This window comes from Stegostoma tigrinum, chromosome 12 (assembly GCF_030684315.1).
Source record: "Stegostoma tigrinum isolate sSteTig4 chromosome 12, sSteTig4.hap1, whole genome shotgun sequence".
NCBI lineage: Eukaryota > Metazoa > Chordata > Chondrichthyes > Orectolobiformes > Stegostomatidae > Stegostoma > Stegostoma tigrinum.
In genome coordinates this window covers 13,081,728-13,095,187 of record NC_081365.1, presented here as the reverse complement: position 1 = coordinate 13,095,187, position 13,460 = coordinate 13,081,728, and the positions used below count along the sequence as shown (strand labels likewise).

The 13,460-nt window shown below is 40.9% G+C and overlaps 1 protein-coding gene across 1 annotated transcript; it reads left to right on the top strand.

Annotated features, from left to right (window-relative positions):
* The first annotated feature begins 2,383 nt into the window (after nt 1-2,383).
* Nucleotides 2,384-11,461, top strand: adamts1 (ADAM metallopeptidase with thrombospondin type 1 motif, 1). Its single transcript, XM_048540303.2, has 9 exons — nt 2,384-3,203; nt 3,675-4,100; nt 4,316-4,448; nt 4,934-5,101; nt 5,524-5,810; nt 6,293-6,479; nt 7,229-7,407; nt 7,973-8,148; nt 8,859-11,461. The coding sequence occupies exons 1-9, from the start codon at nt 2,661-2,663 to the stop codon at nt 9,595-9,597; spliced, it is 2,838 nt and encodes a 945-aa protein (XP_048396260.2). The 5' UTR covers nt 2,384-2,660; the 3' UTR covers nt 9,598-11,461.
* The last annotated feature ends 1,999 nt before the right edge of the window (nt 11,462-13,460 follow it).

The following is a 13,460-nucleotide window of genomic DNA, read 5'->3' as shown; positions in this document are numbered from 1 at the left end:
CTTTTGCAGAATGAAGCTGCCTTCCCGGCGACTTGCCTCAAACCGAGTCCTAGAGACCGCCAGCTAAATTTATCACTGTTACTTTTACCCGCTTTCTCACACCAACTTGTTCCGCCGTCTCTGAGGTAAGATTGGGAATTCAGAAAAAAACATTCTAAGTAATCTTCAACAAACAAAATGCTACATAGATATACGAAATGCCATCATTCATCGTAAGCATGAAGAAAATGTCCAAGTACTCTGATGAGTGTAAGTTAAGCATCCTGAAAGTTGTGCTTGTTTCAGCCTCCAGCGCACATCTCTGTACTAGGTCAATATAGGCACTAAGTGAGAACTCTGGCTCTCCAATGGTAGATAAAAGCACTTGCCAGATTTAACCTGTTTGCTTACACTGGAATCATCAAGTGCTTTGGGTTTCTGGTGATGTATAACCTTTCAGTCATCTAAAACACCTCAGTTTGGCTAAAGACAAAAAAACACGGGTTGATGAGAGTACATGAGCGTTGGGACCCATGTGTGGTTTAAACGCGCCATCTGCTGGAGTAATAAAAGAAAGCACCGCTAGAAATCTGAAACGAGAACAGAAATTGCTGAAGAAATTCAGCAGGTCTGGCAGCATCTGTGCAGAGAAAGCAAAGCTAACGTTTCGGATCCAGTGACACTTCAGACACGAAACGTTTATTCTGCTTTCTTTCGACAGTTGCCGTTGTTTCATTGTTTCATTTCTAATTCTAGAATAGAAAATAACATTAAAATGTGTCTTTACTCTTTCCATCTAACATCTACATAATATTGAAAACACTTGGAAGGATTTTAGAATTAGTTTTCTTTTCAACTCAGGGATTTCTGATCTTGCTCCCTCAGCTGGTTTATGGTGAGGGACAACTGAACGCACGGTGTAACTTTGTTTTAATTTCAACCTGACGGTTGTAACTGCAGAGCAGCGCCCACAAGATCGCCTTCCAAAGCAGTGAGCTCTGACCAGAGGCATGAGGTTATGCTGGGCGGGCCATCCAAGAGCAGGGAAACAGGCCACGCTGCTGAAAGCACACGCAGCTTGAAATAACCTCTGCCCTAAAATCAAAACGGACTGGCAAAGACAGACGACTAATTTGGAGAATCACATGAAGCGCGCTCACATGTCAGTAAATACGGTACCGAGAGGGCGCTCAAACAAGCACCACTGTTGGATTACATCCGACCCAATCCTGCCTGTATTAATTGATTCTTAACAAATGCCTTGACATTTTTTAATTACAATAGGTTAATCTACTTCTGTTAATTTATAGCAACAGCATTAGGAAAGCGAGAGCTCAATTGAATCAGTCCCCAAAAAAACACAAACAGACACTTAATTATGTTTGTTGGGGAAATCAGAGATACACACTGTACATTCATTCGGGCGGTTCAAAGAGTGAAATGCGCGGGCGAATCTATTCTATTAAGGTGGAGAGGAAAGGATATTCTTTGTGCCAGCCGTGGCAAAGTGGGAAATGCCGTCAGCGTTTAGAAACCTATTTACTAGCAGTGATATAAAAGTAAAATTCCGATAGGCAATATCAACCGAAGAAAATCGTTTTCGTTTATGTCATTGGCGATATTTCGTCATATCGGGATCTTAAAAGTTGTATTTACCACATTCTTCAAACACTTTCTTTATTAACGAAACACTTTAAAATGATTTTCAATTTCCTTGTCTAACTTAGCCGTGGCGTCCACCTTAAAAAGTCCGTCGCTTTGGATCCACCCAAAAATTCAAACATAACTTGTCTTTTGAAAAACAAGTTTTATAAAGAGCTTTCTTTGTGATTCGGTGTGGACGTTGCTTATGAACGGTTAATGCCGGTTTGGAGAGGGGGCGGGGGTTTAGGGAAGACATCAAAGAGTTTGATAGGCGATAAGTTTGAGACAAAGAATATATTCTTTCTGAATGAGACGGAAGCAGTTAAGAAATTCCCGTTGAGTTTACCGGGAATTTTACTCTGGGACTAACTGCATTGGAAAGGAGTTGGCTGTTTGAATGAATGAGGGCGCTGTAGAAAAAAAAGGGAGGGATTTACTGTGAATGTGACATTGTAACTGGGTTTGTTTTTGTGTTTCCAAGAAAGGAGCTACCTGGAAACAAAAAAAAAAGCAGGTGCAAAACAAAGGTGGAAAATAGCTGGTTCAGTGATCGTCTCCCGGCGAAACGGGAGTTCTTTTGCTGACTGCCCTTGTGCACAGAGCAGGCTGGGGGCCAGATTGAATTCATCCAAGATTTCACTTACGCACCGAGCCGGGATAGGCTGTCGTGTCTGATCAAGGGAAAAGGAAGGGGCCGGGGTGGGGGGTAGGTGGGAGGCTGAGGAGGGCTGCTGGGGGCTTATAAAAGGAGCGGAGCAACGCGAGTCCAGCTCAAACCAGAGAGGCATCAGCCAGGTTCAAACAGGAGCAAGTAAACTGAACAATTCTGCAGCAAGTACGATAGAGAGAGACTTTCTCCCTGCAAGAGTGAAACTGTGATTTCGCCCCGACCGTTTTAGAACACGATTTCTGATTCAATTTGAGAAGTTGCATTGCCTTTTATTTCCAGTTTGAACTTCGGGATTTTTAGTTTTAGTTTTGCTTTGCAGTTTGACTCTTTTTTTTTGGACTGCTCACTCTCTCAGTCTGTCCGGAAGATGGTTACGGTACTCGGGCTGGTTTGGCTGTCGTTGTGCGGTGTGTTAGGGTCCGGACAGGTTCTGGCCGGCAGCCCGGAGGAGAGTCTCACTTACCCAGTGCGACTGGACCATGAGGGCCGGGAGCTGGAGCTAGGAGCTGGTGCCAGTCTGGAGTTAGAGCCGGGGCAAAGGATCTTCTACCGGCTCCACGCTTTCGGGCAGCAGTTCGTCTTGGAGCTGGAGCCCGATCACAGTTTCCTGGCCCCGGTTGTCACTTTGCAGCGGCTGGGGGGGCCCGATCCCGGTAAAGCCCGGGTGGAGGAGAAAGAGGAGGCAGAGCCCGACCTCCGCCGCTGCTTCTACGGCGGCACCGTCAACTCTCTGCCCGGCTCGCTAGCGGCGGTCAGCCTCTGCCACGGCATCCAAGGCGCTTTCGTGGTGGAAGGAGCCCAGTATCACATCGAGCCTGTCAATCGGACACAGCTAGGGGGCATGCTGCCTCACTTCATCCGCAGGACAAGCCTGGGCTCCTCGCACCGATCAGACAGCACCAAGTGCGGAGTAAGCACCACACTGCCAGCGCTGGCTTCACTTCACTTCTGCTGCATATAACATCGCCACCACCCCCTCCCCCTCACTCCCTGTTCCCTTCCCTATAAACTCCCCTTCCTCGCATTGCAACTTCTCTTTGCAACCTGACATTATTTTTATACTTTTAAAATCGATACTCTTTAATAAAATCGATACTTTTTTTAAAAATAATCTATACTTTTTAAAATGTTCAATCTATCCTTGAACATAAAGCAAATGTTTGAAAGGCACTCGGTCTGCTCAAACGGTCACTTTTTAATCCTGGATTGCCGAGCCTGCAGATAAAAGCCAGCAGCAACTCCGGAGAGTGCAATTCTGGCTGCGGTGTCATGAACCGGCATCTCCCGCTGTAAGCTTGCGATCTGTGTTAGAGAGAAACTTAAGAATTTATTTGATTTTCAGTTAACGTCTAATTTCATTTTTTTTTAAATGTCTCACTAGGTAAGTGATCAAGACATGCCCCAGACAACTGACAGCACTCAAACCCAACAGTCTGGATCCAAGGCCACTCCACCACAACCCACTGGGCACCAAAGAGCCAAGCGGTTTGTCTCCTCGCCTCGCTATGTGGAGACCTTGCTGGTAGCAGACAATTCTATGGCAGAGTTCCATGGCAGTGGGCTCAAGCACTATCTCCTCACTTTAATGTCAGTGGCAGCCAAATTGTATAAGCATCCAAGCATTAAAAACTCCATCAGCTTGGTGGTGGTGAAGATCCTGGTTGTCTATGAGAAGGAGAAAGGACCTGATGTGTCTTCTAATGCAGCTCTGACCTTGAGGAACTTCTGTACTTGGCAGAGGAAGCACAACCCAGTCAGTGACCGTAATCCAGAACACTACGACACTGCTATACTCTTCACCAGAACGGTAAGCCAAGGCTCCTGTCCAAACATATCTATTAGTATGCATGTCCAATCTGTTTAATGTGCTTGCAAAGGGCCTTTCACAAAGCATCTTATGAAAATCACACGGGCTTTTTCAAAAAATATATATTCATGGTAAAGAAGGATGCCAGCTTTTATATTTGACCTTTATTTCCCCGATGATTTCGCTAAATGCTGCCCTTGTTTATCTTTATTAAGGATCTGTGTGGAGCCCAGACTTGTGATACACTGGGGATGGCTGATGTTGGGACGATTTGTGATCCCAGCCGGAGCTGCTCAGTCATTGAGGATGATGGTCTGCAAGCTGCTTTTACTGCAGCTCACGAATTGGGTAAGTAACCCGACCCCACGGATAAATATTTGTTGTGTTAATTTTATAATTGACTTACTGAAGATGGAGTTCCTGCTGCTGTTTGTGTAAATTTTGAAATCTGGCTTAGTTTAATACATAGATTAGATTATATAATTTCTGGAGGTAGTGAGGAAAGATGCATTTTGAGCATTTTTTAAAATCACATCAGCTGTATTAAATATTATTTGTGTAGCTGTACAAAATGTCTAACTTTAAGAAACCACCTGATGTAAATTTAATTTATTGATTTGGGAGAAATTAGGACATATTCATGAATTAATGATATATTTTACACTGTATCAGGGATGGGGCACAGTACATTACAATGTTGTTTGAGGTATCTCTGAAGTTAATATAAGTAGATGGGACTTGCAATGTATGGAATAGTCATTCAACAGTACTTGAAGTAACTTGAAATATTTTCATAAGCTGAGACTTAAGTGATTTTCTTTTCCTCTTTCCAGGCCACGTGTTTAACATGCCCCATGATGACGCACGGCAATGTCTTAATACCATTCCTCAAAATGGGAATTCCCACATGATGGCGTCGACACTCTCCAACTTGGATAGGAACCAGCCTTGGTCTGCATGCAGTGCATACATGATCACTTCCTTCCTGGACAATGGGCATGGTAAGAACCACACCCCTGCCTAAAAATAAAATTCATGTTTCTGGGAGATTTCTCTTTTTTTTTCGACTATGCAACTTTAGCAACTGAATTGATTAAATACAATACAACTATTCTGAATAATGTATCTATTAAATACATTATAATTAATTGTAATTTCAATGAAAAGACAGTTACTATTTTTATTAATAGACTATAAATTGTAATGTTTTAACTGTTATTACTACAATATTTTTAACAATTTCTTCAATTTATAGCCCAAGTGACTTGATAGTATAAACTATAATATAAAATAATATTTTACAATTTTCAGTTTTCACATTTTACCGTGAATTTCCAGTTTACTTCAAAAATTTGCAAATACCTTGCATATTGCTGAGATATTTGCAATAAAGCTAAAGTTCAGTCTACATCTCTGCTTCCAGGAGAATGTCTGTTGGACAAACCCCAGAAGCCACTACAGCTTCCTGGTGAATTGCCAGGGAACACTTACAATGCAGATCGCCAGTGCCAGTTCACCTTTGGGGAAGAGTCAAGGCTTTGTCCTGATGCAGGCAACACCTGTTCATTGCTGTGGTGCACTGGAATGTCTGGTGGGATGCTTATCTGCCAAACCAAGCACTTCCCATGGGCTGATGGTACCAGCTGCGGAGAAGGAAAATGGTGTATGGAAGGAAAGTGTGTTAACCAGACAAGCATGAAGGAATATAACGTAAGTGTTGCACATACATAGTTTACTTTAGTTACTCCTGAGTTGCATACTTGATCCTGATTGTTTCATTTACTATTCTAGTTAATTAGTAACTATTTTCTGTGACAATTTCTTCTAAAATATCCTGGTAATGAAGGGACAAAGACGTTCAACAGACATCCATGTTTATCCACCTTTTAAGATTTGGGTTTACATTTTGTCCGGACTGTATGAAAGTTCGCCCTCAAGTTCCCCGCTGTCACTTGCATCTGGGCTCTTTAACAACCAGCAGAATTGTGTAATCTTTGATATAAACAGTTTTCAAGTAGCTGATGATTTCTCTGGAACTGCATACCAAATGATCTCCCTTAGGCCAAGGGAAAAGACAAGTTAAGAAGGGAGACAAAAATTGCAGAGACAGGTTGAAGAGAACCATTAGCTAACTAACTTTTTCAAAATTATTTGGTGGTTCTTTCTTTAAAATAGTTATCTTTTTTTTACAGACTCCAGTTCATGGGAGCTGGGGCCCCTGGGGACCCTGGGGTGAGTGTTCAAGGACATGCAGCGGAGGAGTACAGTATTCGTTTAGGCACTGCAACAATCCAGTTCCACAGAATGGTGGGAAGTACTGTGAAGGAAAGAGGGTCCAATACAAATCATGCAACACCATGGACTGCCCCGCTAATAATGGTAAGATTTGTACAATAATCTAACATAGTCAACAATACAACGTTGGCTGAGAGGGAGTCATTCCTTTTCCAAACGTATTGACATTTAGGTTTGGGAGGTCATGTTGCAGCTGCACAAGAAATTGGTTCAGCCACTTTTGGAGTACTGCATGCAATTCTGGTCTCCTTCCAATAGGAATGATATTGTGAAACTAGAAAGGGTTCAGAAAATATTTATGAGAATGTTGCCAGGGTTGGAGAGAGAGAGGCTGAATAGGCTGGGGCTATCTTCCCTAGAGTGTCAGAGGGTGAGGGGTGATCTTATGGTGATTTATAAAATCAGAAGGGGCATGGACAGTGTAAATAGTCAAGCTCTTTTCCCTGGGTTGGGGATAGTCCAAAACTAGAGGGCATAAGTTTAAGGTGAGAGGGGAAAGATATAAATGGGGCAACGTTTTCATGCCGAGGGTGATGCATGTATGGAATGAGCTGCCAGAGGAAGTGGTGAAGGCTGGTACAATTACAATATTTGAAAAGCATCTGGATGGGTATATGAATAGAAAGGGTTAATGGGATAAGGACCAATTGCCAGCAAAAGGGACGAGATTTATTTAGTATACCTGGTTGGCCTGGATGAGTTGGACTGAAGGGTCCGTTTCCATATCTCTATGACCCTGAGAAGTTGAATATTGCTTTTCAGATTCTTAGTTTTGACTATGATTATTATTTTTTCAATGTCTTTGATCTTCAGTTTGATGGTTTCTGTTACAGGTAAAACATTCCGTGAAGAGCAATGTGAGATGCACAATGATGTCTCAAAGTCTGCTGCCTTTGGAGGAATGCCCACAGTCGAATGGATCCCAAAATATGCTGGTGTCTCTCCTAAAGATCGATGCAAACTTATTTGCCGAGCAAAAGGCACAGGCTACTACTTTGTGCTCCAACCCAAGGTATGCTTTCCAATATTTCAACAATTCCCTTCAGCTTCTCCCCAGTTAATTTGATGCAAGTCTGCTGAGATCTTGGTTCAAGCTCTAGTGTGTATAAACAAAGGGATGGCAGAAGTCATGTCTGTATTACAACAGTCAAGCCATCAGTACAAAGTACAGAAAATCTTTAAGTCATAAGTATCACAAACACACCTGCCAAGAGCTTTGTACCTGCCAGCTGCATATTTGATCATTCACTCCAGTTGAGCACTGGACAGATGTCTCCACCCATGGACTGTTAGTTTAGTAGCCATAGCAGAAGTAGAAACAGTTATCCTTTATTTTAAAAGAATTGGTAATTTGATGCATTATCAACAATCTCAAAATGTCATGAAATCTACTTTTCTTAAAAAAACAAGAGGAAAAAAAAGTCATTCCCAACAGAATGTCTCCAGTTTATTCTAATACAAGTTGCAAGGCTAGTGTCTGTTAGTGATCCAATACTCTGCAGTGTTTTGTTTTTTTAACCACTGGGATACTGTTCTCATTCAGGATTAGTAAAAAGTATAAACATTTTTCTTCACAGGTTGCTGATGGCACACCATGTAGCCCAGACTCCACGTCCGTATGCGTTCAAGGACAGTGTGTCAAGGCTGGTTGTGACAGGGTCATTGGTTCCAACAAGAAGTTTGACAAATGTGGCGTATGCAGAGGCAAAGGCTTGACTTGCAAGAAAATTGCAGGCTCATTTGACCGTTCAAAGTAAGTAGGAACTCCTCGCTTTCGCTGCTAACATTGCATAAATGTAAAACATCCAATTAAGTTTGCAGAAGCACTCAGTCCTAATGTTTAGACATTTTTGGCCTGATTTTCATAAACAATTTGAATGCCACTTTTCAAGCATTTACAATCAAAATTGGTATCCTTTGTAATTTCAGAAATTTATTTCACATATGATAATTCTCGGTGTACAGCATTAATTGTTGTACTGGAGATTCAGTAACTCTAGCTGATTAATGCTAAGACATTTTTGTTTTCACCTGCTGAGTTTATGGTTGGACTGCTTTAGGAATAATCAGTATCTCAGCTGGTAGAGCATCCACATAGTCAATGACACTGGTGTATCACTAAACAAGGGAAAGGTGAAACAAATAGTCAAGCATCTTGTTGCTGACCATTATTTGGGGGGTGATTATGAAAGTGTTATATTGGTCAAAACTGAAACTAGATACGCCTTTGTGATGAGCTTGTCAAGTCAAAAATGTTTCGGGATTATTGTCACCTGTGAAAATGGATGCCATACAGTTTGCTTTTCTGAAAAGAAAGGCAGAAAAAGAGAAAATTTGGTGTTTTAGTGACAGACACGAAAAAATTGGGGAATATTGTTGTCTGAAGTTCATGCTTCAGTTGGCATTAAAATTGAAATCCAACAAATTATTTTGATCTTTTTCTCTTTCAATCTGTTTCTGTAGACCTGGATACCAAGAGGTTGTAACCATTCCAGCTGGGGCAACAAATATTGACATAAAACAGCGCAGTCTCCACGGTGCAAGACATGATGGCAACTATCTGGCATTGAAAAAAGTTGATGGCACATACCTCCTCAATGGGGAATACACTTTGTCAACGCTGGAACAGGACATTTCATATCAAGGCACAATCTTGAGATACACTGGCTCCTCAGTGTCCCTAGAAAGAATTCGTAGCTTTGGTGCACTCAAGGAACCCTTGATTGTTGAAGTACTCTCAGTGGGAGATTCTTTGCGGCCAAGAATCAAATTTACATTCTTTGCAAAGAAAGATTTACAGCATCAGCCAACTAAACCCAACTCCAAAAAGGAGTCTTTTAATGCCATCAAGGAAACAGTAACGTCTGAGTGGGTAATTGGTGAATGGGGAGAGTGCTCCAAGACATGTGGTCTAGGGTGGCAACGCAGAGCCGTCAAATGTATGGACATCTATGGGAGACCAGCCACTGATTGTGTGAAAGAACTGAAGCCTGATGACCTCCGACTGTGCGCTGACATCCCTTGCCCAAGGTGGTTGTTAGGAGAATGGTCAGCCTGCTCTAAGACATGCGGGAAAGGCTTCAAGAAAAGGTCTTTGAAGTGTGTCATGCGTGATGGCCGGGTGCTGCCACAGGAGAGCTGCAACATTTCAAAAAAACCAAAACATCTGATTGGCCTTTGTACCATCCAAGCTTGTAGCTAAGGAATCAACATACATGAAAGACAGTTCAAATATGTTTTTATTCATCCTAAATGCACTGAAACTAAAGGGTTTCCCAATCCATTTGTCATGTGAAACATGATAACCATATGACCCAATTTCCTTTTGACAATGAATGTTTGTTTGAATTTGTCTACCTACTTATCAGTTATGACTTTTGGAGAGGTGGACTGGGGCTAATTGGGGAATGCAATGCTAGCATTGTTTATCCCTCAAGTTAGTAGTTGTGTCAGTTGCTACGGATGGATTTTTAAAACCATGAACTCTCACTGTTGACAGTGAAATCAGAGGTCTTCCTCATTCTTTGATAAGCATGTTAGACCCTAATTCATGAGTGCTGATGGTGACCACATTCTGTTACAAGTGAAAGAACACTGGGGACTCCTTTTTTTTTCCTGCAACAATATATTCTCTGAGAGGACACAATCCCTGGAAATTGCAAGAAGTTTATGTTTTAAAGATAGCAGAATATTCTAGAAACTAGTTAGCAGGTGGTTAGAATACTTACACCATTGGGTGTTCCCTCTGTGGAATGATATCTATCATTGCCATTGGTACGAAGAGGAATAAGTATCAGTTAATTGTTGTTCCATAAACTGGAAGCTAATGATTCCAGTTTTGCCCGTTACAGTTGATTATACCCTTCATCCTGTGCCCCACCTCCCTTGCAAATCAGGTGAGCCTAAAGCTCTTGGGGAATGTGGATGGGCAATAAATGCTGGCCAGCCAGTGACACCCACGTCCCACAAGTGAATACCAAAAAAAAGTGTAATACTGTGGTCCACACCTGCCAATCTCTCTGTCTATGAACAAGACTTCCATTTTGTTTTGCAGGATCATCATAAGCCCAAATTCAGTTTCTATTTTGCGTACACTAACTTTTCAAAACATTGCAGACTTCTGCCTTAGTCATTGCATGGAACAAGGGTATTTAGCTGGCATTAAATATAACACTAAAAAAAACCAAGGGGTGGGTACAGAACCTTGGAATAAGAGCTTTTTTTAGAAAAAAATGCAAATCTTGGTTCCCTTGTTATTATGTGTTAGATGTTTGAAACTGGGAACCTGTTAAGGCTCCACATTTGCCCTTACATTCTAGGCTGCAGTGGGGTTTTAGGAAAATCATCTAGCATTACCACAAATGGTTATTATTTAATGATATTTGCAGCAACTGCTTGTTGTGGGAACAGGATTAGGCTCAGTGAGATGCCCCTACTGTCAGATGCGTGCCAAAATGTGTGAACCTGGACGAAGAATAAAGAATGGCCACAAAACAAAGTAATGGAAAACTGTCCCACAAGAAGAGCCAGTACTTTGGAAAGCATGGTAAAATTGGTTTGGGAATTGTGGGTGTGAGAGGGGGATTCCTTGTTTTATTATCCTGGCTACAAGGTACTGTCAAATAATATCCTAAGGTCCTGACATGCAGGTTGTTACTGGTTGTAGTTTTACCTGCTGACCAATACAGTCCCCACCTACCTCAGTGATGAAGGGCAAGATTTATCTTATTTAAGAAAAAAAAAGCTTAAACTATGTTATACACAAGCTGCTATTAATGCAAAGCTACAGATTTGAAATCCGCAGAGTTACATGAAGAATGTAAATATTAAACCAGCACCAAGGCCAACAAGGTGTACTTTATAAGTAAAAGTATTAAATCCCTTCTGTGAAGGACTCAGCATTTTGTACAGATTTCAAATAAACTTATTTATTTTTGTAAAGCTTTGTATAATATAATCTTTAAGTTATCGCTTTTTTTTAAAAAGGAACAAAGAACATCTAACAAGAATAGACTATTTATACACTATGTGTCACTAGGAAAGAATAAAAATGATTGAATTCTCAATCTTTGTGTCTGTCTTGTGTTTGTTATGTATGCTTTTTGGAGGTGCAAAGAAGTACTGTAATCTTCAATGGTAAATATTGGCTTTCTAGTTTTAGTAATTTGATTGCTGGATTAAAAATCTTAGTGCACGATTTGAAAAGGAGTGCAGAGATCTCCCAGTATCTTGTCCCAAATTCTTTACACAACCAAAAACAAATTAACTAACCTGTCATCTCATTGCTATATTTGGAATGTTGTTAACATAAGATAATACTGAACTAAACTTTAGTTGATACAGTGAACCTCAAAGTGATTTGTTACATGAGATACGTTTCCCTATCAAAGACAGCTGTTTCATCACAATGTTCCCTCAGTTTTTTTGAAAATCTGTTCTGGTAACAACTTTGCATCATCTCTATTCTTTTGAAATGTTTCCTTTAAAAAAAACATGGTTCCTGTCTTCTGCTTAGTGTTCCCCTTGTAAGTGCTCTGGCACTGGAACTAGTTGTTAACTGCATGGTCTTACCTCATGATTCCCCTGAATAATCACAGCTATCTCTGTCAAAATACTGCTGAAAGCAGGGTGACTAAACATTGAGGGAAATGAGGTAATCTCAGGGAAATATGCCAATAAATATCCAGTACTGACTGCTTCTGTGCCTGCCTTATGGGATAATGTTTGCTTACAGGATGCCACTTTATGCAATTTGATGGATTCAACACTGGAGACATTAACTACAGTTTAAAGGTTTCATTTAGACTTTAGAGGCATTACAGAGCAGAAAAGATGCACAAGAATAGTTTTGGGGATGAGGAAGTTTCAGTTACATTTTGGAAATGTTGGGACTGACTTCCATGGAAAGATGAGAGATTTGATATTCAAAATTACAAGGGGTCAGGACAGAGATAATGGAAACTTTTCCTGTTAGGAAGATCAAGAACAAGACGGCACAGATTTACAGTAATTGACAAAAGAAGCAATTGAATAACTTTTGTTGTGAGTGGTTAGGATCTGGAATGATGGTGCGGTGACATCAGGTTCAACAGTGTTAGTGAAATTTGTGGAAAAAGGCCCTTCAGCCCATCATGATTACACCAGTCATCAATTATTCATCTATTCTAAGTCCATTTTTCAGGATTTAGATCATAGTTTTGAATGATATGATGTTTCAAGTGTTCATTTAAATAGTTCTTAAATGTCTTGAGGTTTTCCACCTCTACTATTTTTTTGACAGAGAGTTCCAGATACCACAACCATCCGGAATCTCCTCGAAATTTCCTGCTCCTTACCTCAAACTGGACTCCCTGGTTATTTACTCCTCTACTAAGGGAAAACATTTCTCCCAATCTATCCTGCCTGTGCCCCTCAGAACTTCGTACACCTCAAACAGATACCCTCTCACACTCGTCTGCTCTCAGGAAAACAACCCCAGCCTGTGTAATCTCTCTTCACAGCTGAGAGGTTTTCAAGAGAGAATTAGATTGTGTTCTCATAAGGAGGAAAGTACAAAGCATTGAGAAGAATATGCAAAGGTGGCACTAAGTGAATGGCTCTTTTGGAGAGCCAACAAGATGTAACAAGCTAACAAGCCTCTCTGAGTTTTAACTCTTCTGTGACACTGATGGTTGGATTGTGTTTGACTGTAACCTTACATAAGAAATAGATCTAACCTTATGTTAAATTGATTTGAACATAACAGATAATCATTTTGTTGACTTTTATCAGTGACTTAGAGTCATAGGTGAAACAGATGCTTCAGTCCAACTAGTCCATGCATAGTCCAACATAATCCCACCTGTCTGCTCCTGGCCCTGAACCATCCAAACATTTCCTATTCATATATCCATCCAAATGTCTTTTAAATATTGTAATTGTACCCGCATCCACAACTTTTTCAAGAAGTTCATTCCACATGTGAACCATAGTTATCTGGCAGAATAACATGACGGATGAGACAGATGACCTATTTAGGGTGCAATCTTCAGTTCTTCATCCAATTATTTTAGATATCATAGATCC